At 35.3% G+C, this 23,602-nt stretch overlaps 1 protein-coding gene across 1 annotated transcript in view; it reads right to left on the bottom strand.

The window, feature by feature from the left end:
• Positions 1–20,348: 20,348 nt before the first annotated feature.
• The window catches only part of LOC117177754, a 47,106-nt gene continuing 43,852 nt past the window's right edge, over positions 20,349–23,602 (bottom strand). The window contains exons 3-5 of the mRNA XM_033368664.1: positions 23,252–23,413; positions 23,005–23,178; positions 20,349–21,063 (exon numbers count right to left, since the gene is read on the bottom strand). Of these exons, the coding sequence (XP_033224555.1) occupies positions 20,356–21,063; positions 23,005–23,178; positions 23,252–23,413 (1,044 nt within the window). The 3' untranslated portion in view covers positions 20,349–20,355. The remainder of the gene's footprint in view (positions 21,064–23,004; positions 23,179–23,251; positions 23,414–23,602) is intronic.

A 23,602-nucleotide genomic window follows, 5' to 3' on the forward strand; every position in this document is an offset into this window, starting at 1 on the left:
ACGATCAGTCATCATAGCTGAAGCAGTGGTTGAATTAGTGGAGAACTGGCCAGCAGTGGGACTTAGAAACCGGTAGGTGTGTAATTCGTTTCAAGTCCATTTAATCGAAATGTCATTTCTCCTGAAAAGGTATAATTTCTGCACATTGGTAAGATAATGCTCGAGCGTGTATTAAAAAATTACAGAATGATGCCAGAAGTGTCCAATTAGCGGCGTGATCTTGATAAATGAAAAATATTCGAAATATAATTTTTCTTCCTAATGACCAGTGTTGAGGGTCATAAATTATAAGGTTATGAGTGTACACATACATTTTGAAAGGTTGATCATTGTTCTGGAGGTTATTTTTTTGAAGGAGAATGAAGAAATAAAAAGATTTATTGTGGACAAATGAAAAGTAGAAATGTTCACTGAAAAACAATTGAAGAATAAATGGTTTATACAAATGAAGCGAAGTGAAGATTTTAATTGACTGCATTTGACGACTCTACGTCTGTGAATATTAAAGAAATTGTTTGAAAAAAATGTGTTCATGTTTAAATGTCGTGAATATTATAAATTTTCTGTGACAACGTGAAAATTTGCTTGAAGGTGCCCCCGGAACCCTTGCCTGCCGGATTGAAGGAATCCAAAGGAGCTTCTACAAAGTGCCCTTAAGGATTCCACAAGTTCCTCTTCGGTTACTTTTTAAAAAACTCAAAAAACTGAAAGATCAACTTTTAAATGGTCATTTACATGGATCTAAGGCAGCTTCAAGTGGATCTTCTTTTAGTATCAGTTAACAAGCGTTCTGTCGCTAATTTTAAGCATTTTTTCTGGGTGCTAACGCCACGCAGTGGAAACCTTATTTAAGAACGCTGCGATTCAAGTGAGAGAGAATTTTATTTTTAAACTTCGTGCTCAATATACTACTTGAGCTATTATGGATCCGCTTGCAGTCACCTTCAGCAGAAATTAATAACATCTTTAACATTTTTAATGCTACAAAAAAGTATTGCGATTACTCAGTAAGTTTCTTATGGAAATTTTAACGTAGAATCCGAATTTCAACAATTTCAAAGTTTATTTTGCTGTTTTTTTCTCGTTTTTTAAAAAGGAGCCGAATGGGGACCCAATGGGTCAACGTGGAATTCAAAATGTTTAAAAAACATTTATCGCCATATTCGTAATCAGTGAATGAAAAATAAAGCACTGCATGCTTTTCGGAACTTTACAGACGGCGGGAAAAATAAAGCCGGCAACGAGCAATGTTGCCGGCGCCAACAATATTGTTCTGCTGCCGGCGCCGGAAGGCTGACCAGTACATATATAAAATTAACCTTTCGCTGAAGGGTCCAAAAGGAAATACCAAACTACGAAGACAATTGTTTAACAATGATCCATAATTAGAGTGATGATGTAAGTATCTTTTTTGTAAGAGTATTTACATTAAAAACCACCAACTGCTCATAAATACCTGTCAAAGACAATAACAGTAATTGTAACCTCCAAAACAATGAGCACGTTCTTAACCTTAATGTGCACTCATACCCTTAGCATTTTTTATCCTCAAAACCTGTAATTATAAAGAAAAATTAGTTTCCCAATATTTTCAGAAAAAAATGTACATTCCTTCTCAGAAAATGGATAATATTCACGAGATTTAAACATGATCGCATTTTTTCAAACAATTTCTTTACTATTCAAAGCTGTGAATAGTTGCTATAGTAACTTACTTACTTGTAACTTGTAGACTTGTAATTTTTATGAAATAGGACCCTGGCAGTGAAGTAGATAGGGATGAAATTTCCAGATGTACACGACGGCCAGTTGTGCGTGGCCCGGTGTCAAGTGGCGCGTAAGGGAGGGGGGAAAAACGGAGCGAAAGAAGCGATCAGGCAAGGCAGAGAGCGTCCAGTGCAAGTGAGGGGAAGGATTTCTTGAAGAGGAAAAGGGAAAGCAAAGAGAGTCCGGAGAAAAGCGCACTAGAGAATTTCTTTATAAAAAGCGTACGAATACGTAGGTCACCCCCCCCCCCCCTAATGCAGGGGCAGGCGGAGAAGGAGGCTATCGGGGTGCTGATAGGCGAGATCAGAGGGTTAAGGGAGGACGTTAGGGAGGCTATGGAGCAAATGGAAAGTATGAGGGAGGACCTGAGGGTAAGAGATGAGAGATGGGAAAAGGAAGTAAAAGGGTTGAGGGGGAAAGTAGAAGGATTGCAGGCGGAGTTGGTGTCGGAAAGGAAGGAAAAAGAGGATAAAATAAAGAAAATGGAAGAAGATGTTAGGGTGTGGAAGGAAAGGGCGCAAAAAAGATCATGATATAAGAGAAAGTGGAAGATCGTAGGAATGAAAAGGTGGAGAGAGCGGATAGGGGAAGGATAAGGGCAACGGAGTTGAGGATGAAAAGACGAAAGAAGGCAGATAGGAGAAATAATATAATGATAAGAGGATTGAAGCTAAAGAGCGGGGAATAAGTGGAGGGGGTGGAAGCGCTGCTACAGATCATAGGGTGGGTTAAAGGCAAGGTAGGGAAAGTTAGGATGGAGGGGCAAAAGGAGAATGAATTGTCGGTGGTGAAATTGGAGAGCTGGGAAGAAAAATGGGGGTTAATGCTTAACAAAAATAGGATAAAGGACAATAAGGTTTTTATCGATAAAGATTTGACGAGGAAGGAAAGAGATGTTCAGAGAATGCTAAATAACAGGGCTAGGAAGGAGAGGAGCGAAGAGAGAGTGCCGAAGGTAGGGTATCGCAAAATAAAAATAGACGAGAAAATGTAGGTATGGGACAAGGAGAAGGAGGTATGAAGGAAGTGCAGGGGAATTTGTTTCGGCGAAAGTACGATGGTGGGAGTAAATCAGGGTGGAGGAGTGTTAAAGGTGTTTGATGTGATTGGACTAGTAGAGACGTGGGTAGAGGGAAAGGAATAGAATAGAATAGAGCGAAATTTGACAAGGAGGTATAGGTGGAGGCTACAGGATGCTACAGAATCGAAGGATAAGATAATAAAGAGGGGGAGATTCTAAGAGACTGGATGAAGAATAGAGGGTGGGTGGTGGCGAATGGTATGGTAAAAGGGGACGAAGAGGGAGATTACACGTTTGTGAGTAAGAGGGATGTATTGGTGAAAGACTATGTGATTTTAAATAAGCAAGGGTGAGAGGCGATAGATAAATTCGCAGTGGAAGGGAGGGTGGAATCAGACCATCAGCCATTAAGTTTGTGGATACAGGGGAGGCTGGTGAAAGGCAAGGTGGGGAAGAAGGATCGTTAGGGGAAAGGGTGTTATGGAGGAGAGAGGCGATAGAGAAATATCAGGAGCAGCTGGGCAACGTAAGCTTTGAAGGGGATAGGGTGGACGAGATATGAAAGGATCTACAAGAGAAAGTGAAAGGTTGTGTGCAAAAGAAGGTATTTAGGAAGAAGAAGAAAGGAATGGTAAAGCCGTCGTAAGATAGGGGATGTAAAATGATGAAGAGAAAGGTGAAACAGAAGTACAGAAGATGGAAGGAAGGAACCGCGAAAAGGTAGGAGTACTTAGAAATCAGGAAGGAGTTTAGGGCGAGGTGTAAGAAGAAAGATCAGGAAAAAGAAAAAGAGCTGGAAGAGGAGTTGAGAAGTGTTAAGACACTCATGACGCTCATGACTACTGCGTACAAAATATACGCGACGGTGTTGGCCGATAGGCTGCGCAAGGATGTTGAGAGGAAAGGAATATTTCCGGAGACGCAGGCGGACTTTAGAGAGAGAAGGAGTACTATTAACAAAATTTACGCTTTGCAATACGTGGTGAATAGAGAACTAACCAAAAAGGGTGCCAAAGTGTACGCGTTTTTTATAGATCTAAAGAGCGCGTTCCCTTTGGTGGATAGGGGGAGTTTGTGGGAGGCAATGAAAGAGGGGGGAGTGAAGAGTGGCCTGAGGCAAGGGTGCTCGCATAGCCCAACGCTTTTTACAACTTTGATAGCGGATATGGAAAGTAAGCTAGCGGACGGAGTGGTAGCAGGAGTTAGATTAGGAAGAGTCAGGATATGGTCACTCGTATATTCAGATGACGTAGTGCTGCTGGCAAAGAGCGAAGAGGCTTTAAACGAGATGATAAATAGATTGAGAAGATACTTGGACGAAAATAGGTTAGAGTTAAATGCGGACAAGTCGAAAGTTATAGTGTTCAGGAAAGGAGGTGGGAGAGATAGGGGAGGGGAGTGGAAGTGGAAGGGAAAAGCGGCATAGGAGGTGGAAGAGTTTGTGTACCTGGGCTTCCTGTTTCGAAGAAATGGGGGAGTGTATGGTCATATAAAGGAGAGAATGAGAAAGGCAAATGTGGTGATGAGGCAGGTGTGCGGGTTGGGGGAGAGATTGTTCGCAGATCATTTTGTAAGGAAAATGAAATTGTTTGATTCGCTAGTAATAAGTGTCTTATTTTACGGAGTGGGTGTGTGGGGTTAGAAGGTAAGTGAAGAGGTGAATAGCATACAGAAGAGGTATATAAAGTGAAGACTTGGGTTGACAAGGAATACGCCGAACTATATTGTCAGGAGGGAGACAGGAAGAACGAGTTTCGGAATTATAACAGGAAGTCGAGCTTGTAAATATGAGGGGAAATTTTTGGAAGAGGGGGGAAGTAAATTGGTTAGGGAGTGTTGGTGGGAGAAGGAGAACAGACGCAGTGGTGCAAAGATGGAGGTGGAAAGGGAAAGTTATTTTAGAACGAACGGTTTGCAGATGGATGAAGTTAGCAGGTTGCACGAGAAAGGAAGGAAGGTATTTCAGTTGGTTCAAAAGAATGGCATGGAGAAAGAGAAAGCAGAAGGAGAGGATAAAAGAGCCAAGATTTAACGGGACTTATGTGTGTATTATGCGAAGGGGGAGAGCGCAATATTTGTGTGAGAAAGGAGAGCAAGGTAGTCAGGGACTGATAGCGAGAATGAGATGCGGTTGCATGGAGGGTTATAATAGGTTCTGGCTTTCTAGAGAGAAGAGAATGTGTGAACTTTGCGGGAAAGGGGATGAAAAAGTTGAGCACTGGTTGGAGGAGTGTGAAGAGGTGGAAAGGAGTGGGATAAGCATGGAGGTATTGTTGCATGAATGGGGGGACAAAAGGGCAAAGGCATGAGTGAAGGGGATTTTGGGTAAGATGAAGAAAAATAGAAGGAAGGAGGAAGAAGAATGGCGAGGGAAAGATTGTAAATAGGAGACGAAGTAGAGGTAAGAAAAATGTAAATATTGTAAATAGTAGTTAAGTATTAGGTGTTAGCCGCGGAGACAGAGGCTGGTAATGCGAGGCATAGCGACAAAAGAGCGAAATGCGTGCGAGGTGAGGCGAGGCGCAGCGAGGAAGGTTAGGCTATAGAAGCTAGCGGATAAGTTATAAGGTGTGGATGGATGGTACTTTGTAAAACATAGTTGTAAGAAAATTCTGTGAAAAATGGAAAAGTAAGAAAGTCAATTTTTAAGGCCAGCAGGCCGAAAAATAAACATTTGTCTATCTATTTTAAAATATTTTACAGTAGTATAAGCAATAAATTATCATTAATTTTTAAGAAAACCTTTTATTTTGTGGAAAGCTCATTGTTTAAATAAATCAAAGTTTACTGAAAGTAATAAATAATTTATTGTTTATACAGCTGAAAAATGTTTTTAAATAAACTTATGTTATTAACGATAAGGGAATGCCAGTTCGATTAATTAAAAAAAAACTTTTTTAAACGAAATGGAATTTTCTGATATTATTAAATATTATTTAAACAATATTCATCAATATTCCACTAGACAAACAATAATAATTTTTAATACAAAAAGTCGGTTTTGAACAAAAATTATTTAAGTAAATTAAATTTGTTTAAACAATTACAAATTAATTAACCAAAGCTAATAAACATTCTACCATAGAAATAGTATAATTTGTAAATAGAAAAAGAATTTTAAAAAATTATCAAAAGAAATTCCATTTGTTTGAATAATTTTTCCAACATTAAATAAAATCAAATAAACTATTATTTATATTCAACAACATTTTATTTTGTGAAAAATTTATTGTTTGAGCCAATGAAAGGTTGCTGAAAGTAAATAATAATTTATTGTTTAATCCTCTGGAAATCATTTTAAAATAAATTTATGTTATTAATGATAATAAAATGCCAGTTTGATTAATTAAAAAAAAAACTTTCAAACTAACGAAATTTCTTTAAATAATTTAAAATTAAGTATCCAATATTAATTAATATTACACTAGACCAACAATAATAATTTTCAACGAATTTTTTAAAACAAAAATTATTCAAATGAATGGAATTTGTTTAAACAATCAAAAAGTATTTAACCAAAGTTGATAAAAATTCCAATAAAGAAATATTAATAATTGGGAATTAGAAAAATAATTTTTTAAACACAAATTATTCAAATAAATTCCATTTGTTAAAATAATTACCTTTCGACTTTTTTTTAAATAAAAATTATTATTGTTGGTCTAGTGGAATATTGATCAATATTGGCTAATTCATTCTTAATTGTATAAAATAATGCTATTTCTTTTAAAAAAGTTTTTTTGACCCCTAAAATTTCGTCGAACTGGCAAATTTTTTATCCTTAAATACATACATCTATTTAAAAATAAGTCCCAGTAGTATAAACAATAAATTATTATACATTTGCAAACACATTTTTTTGGAAAATTGTTTGCTTAAGCAAATTAAAGGATTTTTAAAGTAAATAATCATTTATTGTTTATACAGCTGGAAAAGATTATAAAATAAATTTACGTTATTAATGATAATAAAACTCCCGTCCGATTAATTAACAAAAAAACTTTTTTAAACAAATGGAAAAGTTTTACATAATGAAAAATTAACTAACCAATATTGATCAATATTCAACAAGAATAGCAAGAATAATTTTTAATACAAAAAAATTAATTTCACAAAAATTATTTAAACAAATGGAACTTGCTTAAACAATCACAAATTCATTTCTAATATTTAAGAAATTTTATTTATTAAAAAAAAGTTTTCTTCCCTAAAATTTCGTCGAACTGGCAATTTTTTATCGTTAAATACATACATTTATTTTTCAATATTTTCCAGTAGTATAAACAATAAATTATTATTTATTTTCAACAACATTTTATTTTGTAGAAAATTGACTGTTTGAACAAATTAAAGGTTGTTGAAAGCAAATAATAATTCATAGTATATACAGTTCCAAAATATTTTTTAATAAGTTTATGTTATTAACGATAATAAAATACCAGTTCGATGAATTTTTATTTAAAAAAAAAACTTTTAAAAAGAAATCGAATTTGTTTACATAATTAAAAATTAGTTAACCAGTATTAATCAATATCGCACAAGACCAACAGTAATAATTTTTAAAACAAACATTATTGAAGCAAATGAGATATATTTAAGCACTCACAAAAAAATTAACTAATGTTGATAAACATTCCACTAAAGAAATAGTTGCTTCAGTCTCCGGTACCGATCGCGAAAGAACTCTTTTTTGTCAAGTGGTGTATTTTTGGCTTTGGTGAAAGAAATAAGAGTGACTGGATGGAGAAAAGGCAGAGAGTGCGGAGATCGAGTGTAATGGAAGAAGTGTGAGTGAAAGCAAAGGTGTTAAGGGTAAAACTGAGTGGTTTGAAGTGAAGATTTGGAGCATGTGAAGTTGTTGAGGTTAGGAGTGGAAAAATAGTTGCTTGGTCAGGGGGGCAAGAGGTAGGTGATAAAGGCGGAAAACGTCACGGAGCTTTGGGTAAGGTAGGATGCCAACGACGCGAAGTCCACAAACTGGCGCCAGAGGGCAACAGTCACTGGTCGATCGCACAGAGCAGAAAACCGTGGTGGCAGCAACAGCTGACCTTGCTGAAAGCATTGGCAGTGGGGGATGGGTGACGTTGATCGCAGTGACAGCAGCGGTGATGAAAGTGCCGAGAAGTCGACGCGGGTGGAGAGGGTAGCGGACACAAGTACGGGCAAGCAACGCGGAAGACTCTCAAATTAACAGCGCCTTAACAAGCTGAGCAACGCGGATTCGAATAGAAGTCGGGACAAATGGCAAAAAAAGGCAAGCGCGACTAGCAGTGAAGGGGAGGAAAGAAGGAAAAGAGTAGCTGCAGAAGATGAGGTAGAAAGGGACCAGGATAACAAGAGAGTTAAAATTAAACGGAAAACACCAGAGAGATAGGGGAGATGGGGGGTTGTTTAAAAAATTGGAAGCTCTCATTAAAGGGTTCAGAGAAGAAACAAGAAAGAGATTGGATGACAAAAATAGGGATATGAATAGGTAGGGAAACGATGTAAGTGGGGAAGTGTAAAAGGGCAGAGAAAAATGGGAAGAATGGGATAAATGCTGGAAGGCGGAGAAAAACAAGGTTTGGGGTACGCTATAGAGCATTGAGAATAGACAGAGAGAGGTTGTTGAACAGAGATCTAGAGCAATAAAACAGTTGGAAGAATGGGTATGCAGTCTAGAAATTAGGAATGAGCATATGGGTGAAAAACAGAGAATAAGGAAACAGTTAAAGGGAATGAAAAGAACGTCCGAAGTGAGAATGAAAGATTGAAGAAAAGACTCAGTGAGATTGAAAGAAGATTAGAAGGGGAAGAAAGGAGTCAAGAGAATAGGAGGAACAAAGGAAGGATAAGAAGGAAGGTTTCTAGTAAAAGTGGGGAGTGAGGAAAAGAAAAAGAAAATTATGGAGGGGAAAAAATTATTGAGAGGAAGAAGGGAAAGAATTGAAGAAGATCTGATATGCAGGGCATATATGTCCAAGCTACTGCTATGTCAAGTCTACGTCAAGTCAATGCTACGTCGGTTTCTCAAATCCTATTGTGGAATCTCCTTCAACGAATCTGTAACGCAAGAGCTTCGCGTGAGCATTGCGCTGAGTTAAGGCGCCGGATAATATGTGTTGGGAAAAATTAAACAATAATTATTCAAATATCATATCTCACGTGCTCTCAAATTTAAACGTTGCGGGTAAATAATTAAAGTAACAAACATCGTTCATACAATAAAGTGCAAGAGTTGAGAATGATGAACGGTGAAAGTTACGATAATACTGTATTGAGATAGTTGCAGATATAAAACACTATCTGATCAATCATGGAACGCCAGCTGATCGGATGAAGATTTAAATTTTTCGTAATGCAAAATGCCAGACGATTGCTAATCTAACCTGGTATGTACTGCGTTTGCGGTTTGCGCAAAATTGCATTTTGCGGTAAAATATAAAAAAAACCTGCGTCTAAATTTTTAAAAGTAAAATTCATTTATTTTTAAAAATAACAATTTTGAGCTGGCACATTTGATCAGCTGTAGTCATTTTTATAACAAAATATTACTACATTGCAAATCTCCATTTAATTTTATCGACTCATCGTAAAAACATGGTATAAACGTTCCTTAAACCAAAACTATTATCACAAGCAAATCAATTTAATTAATTTTTACTGAAAGTTGTTTTGTTGAAGAAATCGACTTTTTGTGAATATTATTTTTTTTGTATCATTATTAGTTACAAATGGAGATTTGACGCTGGGTCGTCGACTCACCTTTTGTAATTGTTTTAATTATTAACCAAATTAAAATTTGAAAAAAGTTCTCGTAGATGACGTTTGAAAGGACCTGGTACACGATCCTGCATACACGGGTCGTCAAATCACCATTGTTGACTGTTTTGGTTATGAGCAAAATTCAAATTTCAAAGAGTTCTTGTAGAATACGTCTTAAACTGCCTGGTGCACGATCGCGTAAACATGGGTCGTCGTCTCACCATTTGTAGTGGTTTTGGTTATGGACAAAATTTGAATTTCCAAAAAGTTCTCGTTGATGACCTTCTAAATGACCTGGTGCGCAATCCGGCGCACCCAGGTCATCGACTCACCATTTGTTATTGTGTTGGTTATTGATCAAATTTAAATTTTTTTAAGTTCTCGTAGATGACGTTTAAAAGGACCTGGTGCACGATCAGGCGCAACCGGGTGGTCGAATCACCATTGAGAGTTATTGTGGGTGTTGGATAAATTTGAATTTTAAAAAAGTTCCTGAAGAATACGTGTTAAACTACCTGGTTCACGATCCGGCGTACCCGGGTCGTCGTCTCACCATTTGTAGTTGTTTTGGTTATTGACGAAATTTAAACTTTACAAAAGTTCTCGTAGATGACGTTTCAAGGACCTGGGGCACGATCCCGCGCACCCGGGTCGTAAAATCTCCATTTGTAACTAATAAAGATACAAAAAAAAATATTCACAAAAAGTCTATTTTTTCAACAAAACAACTTTTATTACAAATTAATTAAATGGATTTGTTTGTGATCATAATTTTGGTTTAAGGAACGTTTATAACATGTTTTCACGATGAGTCGATACAATACTTTTAAAAATTTAGACGCAGGTTTTTTTTAATATCTTATCGCAAAATGCAGTTTTGCGCAAACCGAAAACGCAGGACATACCAGGTTAGATTAACAATCAGCTGGCAGTTTGCATTACGAAAAATTTAAATCTTAATTCGATCAGCTGATGTTCCTTAATTGATCAGATAGTGTTTTATATCTGCAACTATCTCAATACAGTATTAACGTAACTTTCACCGTTCATCATTCTCAACTCTCGCACTTTATTGTATGAACGATGTTTGTTACTTTAATTATTTACCTGCAAAGTTTAAATTTGAGAGCACGCGAGATTTGATATTTGAATAACTATTGTTTAATTTTTCCCAACACATATTGTCCGGCGCGTTAACTCAGCGCAATGCTCAATGCGCAATGCTCCTGCGTTACAGATTCGTTGAATCCTCGCCGTTCATCGTCATTCGAACCAGCAGAGTCGAACGAAGCGAAGCACAGTGAATATATCTATATCGACACACTGCTATTCAGACGCCGAGATTTCGCGTATGAAAACATTGAACGGATCGGGTTTCGCTTTGCCTGTATTAGCGCCGTTTTATGCTTGAATGTGAGCATTTCATACGTTAAACTGCTCCGTTTGCGCATGATTAGAACAACAGCTGTTCGTTTAAACGAAGCGCGTCCACTATTTTGAATCGTAGAAGTTCTATCTTACCGACGCGCTGTAATTCAAATTTCTTTACTTACGCGATACAAAAGTTGAACAGTGTGTGCTCGATGCTATAGAACAGCTGATATTCAACTTATGATTGTTGGGAGTTCTGCATGAAGAACAGCTCCATTTCAATACTTACTTATTCGATGTAATTCGGTATTGCTATAGCGTCGGTTCTATACTCAAACCGATAAAATTACAAATTAAATGAAGAAATTCAGTTCGACTTTATTACCTACTGAGTTCAAATTTATGCGAAGCGTATTAGTTCAAGGTATTATTGAATTAATATAGTTACATATTTTTTCGGTGAAGGAACCAAAAGTAGCCTCTACAAAGTACCGGTAAAGACCCCATTGAGTCCCCATTCGGTTCCTTTTTTAAAAACTCAAAAAAAAATCAAGATCAACTTTTAAACTGTTGATATTCGGATTCTACGACAGGTATTTTATTTTTTAAAGTTTTTAACGCTGCAAGAAAAAGTATTGCGATTACTCCGTGAGTTTCTAATGAAAATTTGAACGTAGAATCCGAATTTCAACAATTTAAAAGTAGATTTTGCTGGTTTTTTTTTTTTAGTTTTTTTAAAAAAGGAACCGAATGGGATCTTGGCGAGTACTTTGTAGAGGCTCCATTTGGTTCCTTTGGACCGCCAGGGCTTCACAGGCCGGTCCCTAAGGATGCGTTCCAGGGGAGCACCCGGGTGCTCGTGGGTGCACTTGAAGCCGTTCCACGAGGTTAAGTGAGTCTTGGGCTTCACTCGGGTGAACCGTTCAGTGATCACTCAAGCGAACAGTGGGAGTCCCTTGGCGTGTGACTATTTCACCCACTGAAACTAGGTAGGCAGAAGTGAGTGAATAGCGGAATTGGCGGGCAGAAGTGGCGGGAATCGCAAGTTTTGTAGCAGACTAAAGTTTAGTATCTTCATCATCTAAAGTTTAGTATCCTCATCACTTTTTATTATTGTTGAACACATCACAATATATAATAACAATGAGCTCGTTACTGAAGCAGTAATTAAAATCATATTCTGTTCTTGCGTTTTTTACGATTTTGTGCAACGTAACCTCATTTATCTTTCACCAAACATACACTCGACGCACAATTGAAACCGTTCAAACTACCGTTCTCCTTTCACTTCATCCTAGTAAACTCCGCCCGCTTCTTTACTTTCCCACTAATTCGCCCAGGTGGTCGCCTGGAGGAGCAAAGTGGAAGGTACATTCAATCGGAGAATCAATACCATAATTGCCAGAAGATTACGCCTAATTATAAAATTGAGAAATCTCTTTAAATTAAAGGAATATGAGTTTAAAGTCCCAATTTTTTAGTTTGGAAATCCTTTTATTATTTTATGACTTTAATAAGTAATTAAGTGATAAAATAAAATGAATATTTTTAGCAAAATGGATCTTAGACATTTTAGGAGGCATACGACAACGCAAAATAGAACGAATCTTGACCAATCAGGAAATTGGAAGGAGTAAATTAGGGACTTTACCACTCATCATATCGCGTGTTTTGATAACATTATCTATAGTTATAATCAACAGTAAATTGTTCAACTGATAAAAATAAATTTTAAATCAAAAAGGAAATAGTGTAAGAAAATAAGAAAATGCTTTCGTTGCATTGAAACCTGTGAAAAGGGCTAAAATGACTTTTGCCGAAATATTCTCTAAAGCAATTGGAAGTTTTAATTTAAAAGTTGCGCTAATTGTACCCCATTTTACGTCATTCTAACTATCTTAAAGCTGCTTTTTTAAAAATATTTTATCTCCAAAATCTATTATAATATCCTACAAGAAAGTATGACATGGTAACTACAAAGAAACCTCACACACACCATTATTCTTGCACTGGAAATACGCATTCACCCACAAGCTTTGCAAAATAGTTTAACATACCTTCTGTTGTTTTTTGGCATAACAATATAGTGCATTTTTATTAACAGTTTTATTAATTTTGAATAACAGAAGGTATGTTACACTATTTTGCAAAGCTGTTGGGTGAATGCTTATTTTCAGTACAAGAATAATTTTTTCTTTTTAAAACCTCTTTTATAGTGAGCGATTGAAAACAAAAGATTTTTCCCGATTATCAAAATTGGAAAAATTTACTTTTTCGATACTTTCAAGCATTACATTGAAATAAAAAAATACGTGTCGACTATTTTTTAACAAAAAACATTTTTTTCACTCTAAAGGGCAAGACCTCATGTTCCAAGGTTTCATCGGCACGTGCCAACTTTTCTAGGGATTTAAGAGAAGTGGTAGCCAAATAAAACCATACTAATGACTTTCATTTTCAACGCTACCCCATCCTCCCCGAAGCGCCACAAATATTACCCAAAAATAAAAAAATAAAATTTTTACGTATTATTGTTATTTTTCAGCAATTTCCGCTGTCTTCTTCATACAAATAATTACTTATGAACAATTTCAATATATGTCATGAATTTTTAAACAATTTTTAATTGTTTAAAGAAATGTAAATTATTTAAATAATTATTTATTGGCTAAAAATATAAAAATTAATCTTATTTTCTGATTGAAATTCAATATTTTGTCATTGTTAAGAGTAACAATTTTTTTAAAAACGTTTTTTAATTATATAAACAATTAATTATTGTTTATTTTCAAAATTTCTAAGAATTGAGCCAGAGATGTTTACTTTTTTCAAACTGGTATCCTGTGCTACTTTCTGTTGAATTGTTACATAATTTTGATACATTTCTTTTAAGTTGTAACAAATTTATATTTTTTTAAACAATTTTTATTTGCTCCACCAGTTATTTTTTGATAAATAAAAAAATGAAATAAAATATAATAGATGCAATTAATTATGATTCTTAAAGTATTTTTGGAAAGGTAATTATTTAAACGAATTATATTTGTTTAAGCAATTAAAAAGTGGTGCATTTATTCTTTCTATCAAATACACAGTCAGAAACATAATTTTACGATTTTGTTTCATTTTTTTACCCTGACGAACCGAAGGAACCGAATGGAGCCTCTACAAAGTACCCGTAAAGACCCCATTGGGCCCCTATTCGGCTCCTTTTTAAAAAAACTCAATAAAACAGCAAAATCAACTTGAATTTTGGAAATCTCTGGCTCAATTTTTATAAATTTTAAGAATAAACAATTATTAATTAAATAAATACATAATATTTCTATGGAAATTTACTACTCCAAAATATGACAAACAATTACATGTCAATTAGAAAATACGGTTATTTTTTACATATTTCGGAAAAAAATAATTGTTAAAGCAATTTACGGTTGTTCAAACAAATGAAAATTGTTTAAAAAGTCATCGCAAATATTCAAATCGTCCATTAGTAATTGTTTGTTTGTGAAAAACGACGGAAATTGCTAAAAAGTAACAACAATACGCAAAAATGTAGTTTATTTATTGTTAAAATTCCCCATAGAAGGTCACGGAATAATCGCAATAGTTTTTTTTTTGCAACGCTAAAAAGTTTTAAAAAATATATAAGACGTATAACGCCTGTTGTCTGCTACTTACAGGCGATGCATTTGAAGTGTATCAGTCAACAGGCGTTATACATCTTATATTTTTTTAAACTGTTTACCGTTGCAAAAAAAAACTATTGCGATTATTCAGTGACCTTCAATAGGGAATTTTAACGTAGAATCCGAATTGCAACAATTTAAAAGTTGATTTTGCTGTTTTTTCGAGTTTTTAAAAAAAGGAACCGAGTGGGGACCCAATGGGATCTTTACGGGTACTTTGTAGAGGCTCCATTCGTTTCCCTCGGTCCACCAGGAATATTTGGGGCGCTTCGCGAAGGATGGAGGTGGTATGGAGATGAAAGTTATTAGTATGGTTTTAGTTCGTAGATACATCTTTTAACCCCCTAGAAAACTTGGCAAGTTTCAATGAAACCCTGGAAGATGAGTTCAACTTTTCGAAAATTACAAATTTCCCCATCTTAATTGAATGGGAGTTTAAAGTGCCTAGTAGCACGTGTTAATATTCGAATTTTATAGAAAAAAAATTACCGATTTTCCTTTTCCGGAAATGGAAACTTGGGGGGGGGGTGTCTTGCCCTGTGGTTCGATAATCATTATTGGGACCAACCTAATATACAGTGGCGACGTCTTTAGGACATCGTTACGACATCTTTACGACAATTTTAGGACATTCTATGTCCGTGTCGTTATGGTACCTTTACGATATCGTAAAGACGTCATCAGATCATACGACGTTTTTAAGTATCGTAAAACACCTCAACTATATGGACATAGATATATAGTACAGTTGTCATGACAATCTCGTAAAGACGTAGCCAAATTTTGTGCCCATTGGGAAAATAATTGATAAATACACCCAGTTTGAATTAGGCGCCATCAGCGGCCAAAGAGAGCGTCAGGTTAGCCCAGTAGCTCTGCATGTCAAAGTTGGATTCACTTTCATTATGGTCTACAGAATTCTAGGAAAAGATAGAAAGAACCGTGAAATAAGTTATTGCAATAAAGCACACACTAAAATATTGCACACGCACCTAGCAAAAGAGTGAAGAGAAGACAATAATCTGATCATTCTTTTTGTTCTTTATTTACCGCAAATACAAAGTTTTGTCCCCCTCTGGACGGTGCACTCGATTCCAGGATTCTCAAGTTGTAGTTACAGGTGGTAAATTTGAAAATATAGTAATGCTAAATGCAAGTAAATTGCATTCTTCTGTACATTTTTCTTGAAAATAAACGGCATGATTCACATATTTGGCGAACCCAAATGATTCTGGATATGAAAATATGAAAAATAAAATAAATAAAAAATAAAATGTGATAACTGATTTTAAATAAATTCGTATTGAGTTTCTGAACAGAAAGCTTTTTTTTTAAGAGATTGTTATACAAACAAGGACTTAGACCAATGTCTGGATATTTATCAACTGAGAATCGTTGAATTACAATAATTTTGTACCTTTTGAAGCTGTCCCTATTACAAAGATTGATTCATTACAAAGCTAAAAAATATATATAGTGTAAAATACGTAGGTCATTTTATACAGCCGAAAACAATATTCATACAGTTAACTTACCTTTTATCATTCACAAAATCCTTCAATAAGTGTGATCACACTTTAATTTAATTTCCCAAGAACTATATACAAAGAGGATATCTTGGCGACACCAAAATTATTGCTCCATTTCACTTTAGTGCATGGTTTTTGAAAAAAAAAACCCACAACAAGAAAACTAGACGTAGTCTAGTCAATTTGAAAAATGGAAAATTCATTTAGTTTTCATGAAGTATAAAATAAAATAATTTTAACATAATTCTCTAGCGGGATCCGGACTTAATATACGAGATTTTTAGAAATTATAGAAAACTCGCCAATTGATACATGAATTTTAATTTAATTCTTGCTTATCTGACTCTTTAATTAAGCAGTATAATAGTTTTTATCTATTTTTCTGTCCTTCTTTTATTTTATTACCATTCGAAAAAATATTATGCAGGATGTCTGCAGGACATCTTATGGACACCCCGAGGACATCAGGATAATGAAGTCCTTACAGACAACTCGAAGACAGCATTATGCCTGACATAAGACACCCTTAAGACACATTCAAGCCGTGGTTTCTATGACAAAAAGACATTACGTGTGACGACCATAGAACGATTTATGGTCGTATATCAGACAACTTTTTGATGTCTTTAAGATAACAGCTGTAAAGACATTTTCAAGGCGACTTTAGGACGAATTAAAGTTATCTTTTTTTAATGTTCCAAGGACGTCCTAAAAAGACATTTTTGGACGTCTTTCGAACACGTGTGCCCACTGGAATAATAATTGAACTTTTCACAGTACCAGTAATTCGCTTGATTAGAAAAAAAGAAACTGAAATAATTATTCTAGAAGGAACTTATTTTTGGACTCCCATGAATCCGGTTGAAGCCTTACAAATTGAAAAAGCTATGAAAACTTAAAACTTTGAAAATTTGAATTACCAACATGGAAAAAAACTTTAACTAAATAAACTTTGGCACTATGAAAGTATGAAACTTCCTTCTTCAGAACTGTGAATTCGCAGCTACTTTTCGACTGCTGAAATAATTTTTTGGGGGTTCCGATGATGCGACCCTAGTGCATACATCGTCAACAACGATCCTTCTGAAAATTCCTATATAGGTTCCTATGTAGGATCCTATGAAGGAACCTACAAAGGATCCTATATAGGAACCTATATAGGATCCTATATGTTTCACCTATAAGTGGCACCTGTAGGAAATGACATAGGATCCTATATAAGTTCGTATATAAGACCCTATGTAGGTTCCTACCTCTTTCCCCATGTAAATTCAGATGACTTTCCCCACTTAAAATACTATGACTTTGCCTTCACAAAATCCTACGTTCCCACTTATAAACTGTACCCACACTAAGACCTATGAACTTCACCCACATGAAATCCTACAATCTAGCCTATGAAGTGCATCTACGTGAAATCCTACATTTATACCTACAGACTACACCTAGGTGAAATCCTACCTTCCTACTTATGAGCCGCACCTACGTTTGAACCTATAACCTGCACCTACGTGAAATCCTACATTCGAAACTATGAACTGTACCTACGCGAGATCCTACATTTCTACCTATAAGCTGCACTTATGTGAAATCCTACCTTCCTACTTATGAGCTGCACCTATGTTTAAACCTATAACTGCACCTACGAGAAATCCTACGTTGGAACCTATGAACTGCATCTACGCGAAATCCTACATTCCTATCAATAAACTGCCCCTAGGTGAAACCCTACCTTCCTACTTATGAGCTGCACTTATGTTTAAACCTATAACCTGCACCTACGTGAAAACCTACATTCGAACCTATGAACTGCACCCAAACGAAATCCTACAGTCCTACCTATCAGTAGCACCTAGGTGAAATCCTACCCTCCTACTTATGAGCTGCACCTACGTTTGAGCCTATAACCTGCACCTATGTGAAATCCTACATTCGAAGCTATGAACTGCAACTACGCGAAATCATACATTACACCATTAAGCCATTTCCCTTTCGGGGTAGGCGTGACTCACTCGGCAGGGGAAAGGAGTAGTGTGTGGATGGGATAGAGATTTTTCAGATTGATCCAGAATTCTCGTGCTATTTATGTAAATAACACGTTCGTTCCGCAACACTGCTCCGACCCAGGTTGCTGATCAATCTCTCTAGCAATCACCCCAAGCGAAGAACATCACGAAGCCGTTATGTAAGGATCCCCACTTGGGTCCATTAATAGCCAAGGTCTTTGTTTCAGGCGTCGTTCACTCTACTGCTTATAAGCTGCCCCTAAGTGAAATGCTACTTTCGTTCCTAAGAGCTGAGTATACGTTCGTAAATACAAGTATATACTGCCCCTACGCTTTATCTTACGTCTAAACTTATTATCTACACTTACGAAAAATCCTGGAATTGTGTACATGATTGATAGTTCGCATCTGTCAAAAAAAAGAAGTCGCTTGCGAAAGGTAATTGAAATTCATAAGGTAAGTATGCTTATTTCATAGTTATAAATACAAGATGGCATTAAAATAATTTAATAAAACCCAAATTCAATTATGGTTTCAATAAAATCTTTAATGTTTAAAAAAATGTAGGTTTGTTGTTTTACATGTACATACGCCTATATGTATAGCATAAATAATTACAGAAGTGGAACGTTTCTTAAGATTACGTATTATTTGCATTGCTAGTAGGAACAAATGTTAGGGAGCGCGCATATAAATTGTTCACTTTTTAATTGCATGTGTATGCACACTTTACTTATATTAGAAGTTGGTATAGCGGTTTGTTCGCCAGTTATTAATGTTATTTTTTTAAGCATTTCACATTGGCCCCTGAAAGCGGGTCTTGCTTTCAATTTTTGATATATTAGAAACTCTTTTTTAGACTTCATGTCAACAATGAATTCGACGATTTTAACGTAAGAACCATTTATTAATATTCCATAGGCGTTATTTGAGCGCTTATTTTCTTTCAATGAAGATACATACAAACATCCATCTTTAACCATTTTTTTATAGGAGCGTGTCTGATGTGAGAGATTTAACTTGTCAATCCACATACTTTGTACACTTGACGAAGTCCCGAAGTACAGTGAGTCAAACAACTTCATTGTACGTTTTATGATGGACGTACCTAATTGAGTACAAAAATTTTTAACATCAGAAGACGCGAGTGAAAAAATCCGTGTTTTCAATATATTGCAGCTGTACTGAAGATTTATATGACGGCAAACATGGTGATGTACACCTTTTGCAGCACGAATGACCTTGAGTAATTCGCAGTTGCCAGATTCAAATCCAAATGCTGAATGTGCGAAAAGTGGACCCCAATTTAATACACCTTTTGCTAAGTGTAAAAGATTGTGCACATTATATGTCATTGCAACTTTGGAATACAACTTTTCTGTTCCAATGGCACATCGGTGTAGTAAAATATCAGCCCGATCAAGTTCAGCAGTAGCAATTTCAGACGGTAAAAGTATATGCAAAGCTTCCACTAGCATGATCCAGTGCATAACGTATTTTTTGCGACTGAAAAGTTAAGTATAACTGTACTATAATAATGAACCCAGTTTTCCCATTCACGAGCTTTCCAAAATTCTTTTTCTTTAAGTTAACGCGTAAGTCTCCCAACTTGATGTGGAGCTTTGATAGAACCTAAAGTCTTATTAATCTCATAAATCTTATCTTTCGAAACAAAACTAGCTGCTTGTTTGCTACTACCAAACCACACATTGGCAAACTGCTCACCCACACCTGATATAATGTGCATATGGTCAGGGACAAAGCCTTCGATAATATTAAACTTTTTCAAATTGATCAACTGTGAAGAAGTTTTGAAACCGAAACATGGAACTTTTTCGGTCCCTTGTTCCATATGCAATCAAGAATCTTTTTTATTGCGCCTGGGCGTTATCTTATCCGAAAGAGGATATTTGTAACTTTCTGAATTAGGTTTATTTTCATTTGTAACCCATTCTTCAGGATGCAGACACCAGTTGCAACCGTAATGACCATTAAATTGTGTTAGGCCCTGCATAGGTGCTCTTGCTACGGAATCTACCCAGCAGACCAAACAAAATACTTAAATATCATGTTCTTCGTTGAGTATATTAACCTTAATTCCGTTTTCACTTAGTGTGTTCATGTCTTCAACAAACGGTTTGAGAAAAACGTTCATGCTCGGCTTATTTTTTCCAAACCATAAACCAACAACGATTAATTAACTTGTACTACGGGAAATGGGTAATTCGTTAATCATAAGGTAAATAGGCCAAATCGAATAGGAAACTCTCAAGCAAAGGCGCTCCATCCGTGTTAAAAGTAACAGATATGTAACTTTTTTTAACCGCAGGGTCCAAACTATTCACGAATTGCCGATATAGTTTTCCGTCATATATATCTCTGAGTACATTATCCTCGCTTCTGCTATAATTCATAATCCGATGATAGTAATCACTGTTCGTCTCTAAAAAATGTTTAATATGAGTTGACGGATCAAGCGTTACAAAAAAGTCTTTATAAAAATAATGTTTAACGTTGATATCGACATTGCATAATAAACAGTGCTTCTTTGAATCAGACCGTTCTAATATACCCAAACTGAAACCACATTCTGTACATAAAGCATGAAATTTTACGGAATTGGAAGGGTTAAACAGTTTGTCGATTAAAAATCTAAACTGTGGTAGAATGGGCCTAGCAAAAATACAATTTATTGGTATAAATAAGCTGGACACTGCAGAAAAACTGAGTGAGCATACCAATTCATATTTTATAAGCACCAGTAAGAGTTCTCCTGCATTAACTTTAACTGGAACATCTATGGTATTGGAAATCTCTTCGTTTTTCAAAAACTCGTGTAACCTTCTAAAGTGCGTATCATCCAATTCTTCTTCTCCATCCTTATATTCTTGCATATTATCACTATCGGAAATTGAATCTAAGTCCAGGTGTCCAATCTTAAAGAAAAGTTATAGAACATTGGATCAGTCGGTAGATAAAGTGTACACCAGGGAATTCCCTTTTTATGTAAATAATCCAAAATTATCCAAAAACTTTTTTGAACCCATTAAGGACTAAACGTCCTTTTTTCTAACATTTTTTTCAGCGACGTTTTATGCTGCTGAATCGATTTTGAAAAAAAATTTTGAACAACTAATTCTAATGAATTTTTCAGGCCATCAAATCTTTATTTTATTATTCTCGTCCTGAATTTGAGATGATATATCTCTAAAAAGTGAAATTATTGCGTCCATGGACCCTAATTTTTAAAATGTATAGATAAGTTTTCTGAAATTCAATATGGCGACATCCAGTATGACGGCTAAAAGCCACATTTTGTTGTTATTCCCGATTTTCCTTATCGTAGCAATATATTCAAATGAATCCCTATCAATTCATGTATATAGGGATGTTTCGGGTCGCTTATCACGAATCCGAAATCATATTTACAAAACTCAAGATGACGGATCCAATATGGCTGCCGAAACTTACTGAAACATTCTGAGTTTCGTAAAAATTGGCATATGGGGGTTTTTGGGGCCGCTAATAATAAATCCGAAGTCAGATTTTCAAATTCAAAATGGCAGATCCAATATGGCTGCCAAAAATTATTGTATCATTCTGATTTTATAAAAATTCGCACATGCGGGTTTTTGGGGCCGTTAATGACGAATACGTGATTAAATTTTCAAAATTCAAAATCGCTGATCCAATACCACTGCCAAAAATTATGAAAAATTGTCATCAATTTCATTTACAGCGCTCAAATTTCTTCTGGCCGTCGATGTATTCGTCGTCTTTGCCCAACTCTTACCACGTGGAAGTTAATATTTACAAGAGTAATGATAATTATTTTATTTTTATTTTTTTTACGTGTAATGTTATTTTGGTGGGTATAAGGGTTTGGACTCTTTTGCACAGTAAATATCGCAGTCGAATAAGTATCTTTCAGGATTACATATTGCCTAAATTCACTTCTCCCAATTTGGGAATTTCTATGAAACTCTGAATGTTTTAGTTACTTTGGTAGTCATATTGGACCCGCCATCTTGAATTTTGAAAATCTGATCACGGATTCATCATCAGTGGTCCCAAAAACCTGCATGTGCAAATTTTCATGAAAAACGGAATGTTTCAGTAATTATTGGCAGTCGTATTGTCTCCGCAATCTGTAATTTTGAAATTATGATTTCGTATTCGCGATTAGCGACCCCAGAAACCCTTAAATTAATGAATTTTACATGCATTTATAGGCATTTATTATAAAATATTGCTCCAATATGGAAAATCAGAAATAGCAAAAATATTGGATTTTATCTGCCATACTGGACATTGCCATTTTGAATTTTAGAAAAATAACCTTTAGATTTTGAAACTAAGGGTCCATGGACGCAAGAGTTTCACTTTTTAGGAATTTATCTTCACAAATTCGAGGCGAAAATAATAAAATAATCATTTGATGTCATGAAAAAATTTATATATTTTTTTTAAATAAACGAATATAATTATTTCATTCTGAATTTTGCTGCAATTCTAATGGCGTATTTTTTAATCGATTCAGTGACAGAAAATATCGCTGAAAAAAGTGTTAGAAAAATGGACGTTTGGTCATCAACGGGTTAAGATAGTAAAGTAGGCAACACTGACATTTTTAATGTGATATAAACAACTATTTCTAAGAATCTTTTTTAACACAGAAAATGATAAAAAATTTCTCATATCCACTATCAGTAGTCAGTATGTAAGATAATATTAGCACCGTTCTATTCCGCCTACAATTCTCGAAATATGTTTGGGCCTTTCAAGTCAAGAATAATTAATTTTACAGGATAGCCATTAATAAGGAGATAAAGCGAATAAGGTGTTAAAAAATGGACCCATATTTAAGTGGAAAATACCTCAACAGTGATATTTTTCATAGTGCTGCGATGAGTATCACCCACCTCATCCGCTCCACTTTCTACCAGGGCGTGACTCTCCACAATGGACTGCAAAGTCTGCATGAAAGTATTTGTCCATATAATGGATGTAGAGTCGTCTTCAGAAAGATGTTGACCCTGGATTGTTTCTGCCTGCATTTAAAAAGTCGTGAAATCATTCACTATAGTTTGAAAGGATAAAAAATGACATATGCAGAATATTCACCTCTTCTATATCTGTATCCATCTGCCTTAAGTTACTTTCTTTAGCAGCTTTGGTCGTTTCGCCTTTATGAGAAACCTCCATCTTCACCTGATCTTCAGCTGCTTGAACATTTCGTTTTGTATTTTCTGCATAAGAATCACTAGAACTCCAACTTTCGGATTCCTGAAAAATTCAAAAATATTGTTAGTTAGAATGACTCAGCTAACTAATCTCACTCTCTGCTAAACCACTTGCTGGAAGTTATTTATTACAAATTAAATTTTCAAACACGAACTTACACCTGAAACAATTGCTTTTAAATTTTACGACGATTAGTAAATTGAAGAAATTATTTCTTTCTTTTATCAGAGT

Source organism: Belonocnema kinseyi, chromosome 8 (assembly GCF_010883055.1).
Source record: "Belonocnema kinseyi isolate 2016_QV_RU_SX_M_011 chromosome 8, B_treatae_v1, whole genome shotgun sequence".
Lineage (NCBI taxonomy): Eukaryota > Metazoa > Arthropoda > Insecta > Hymenoptera > Cynipidae > Belonocnema > Belonocnema kinseyi.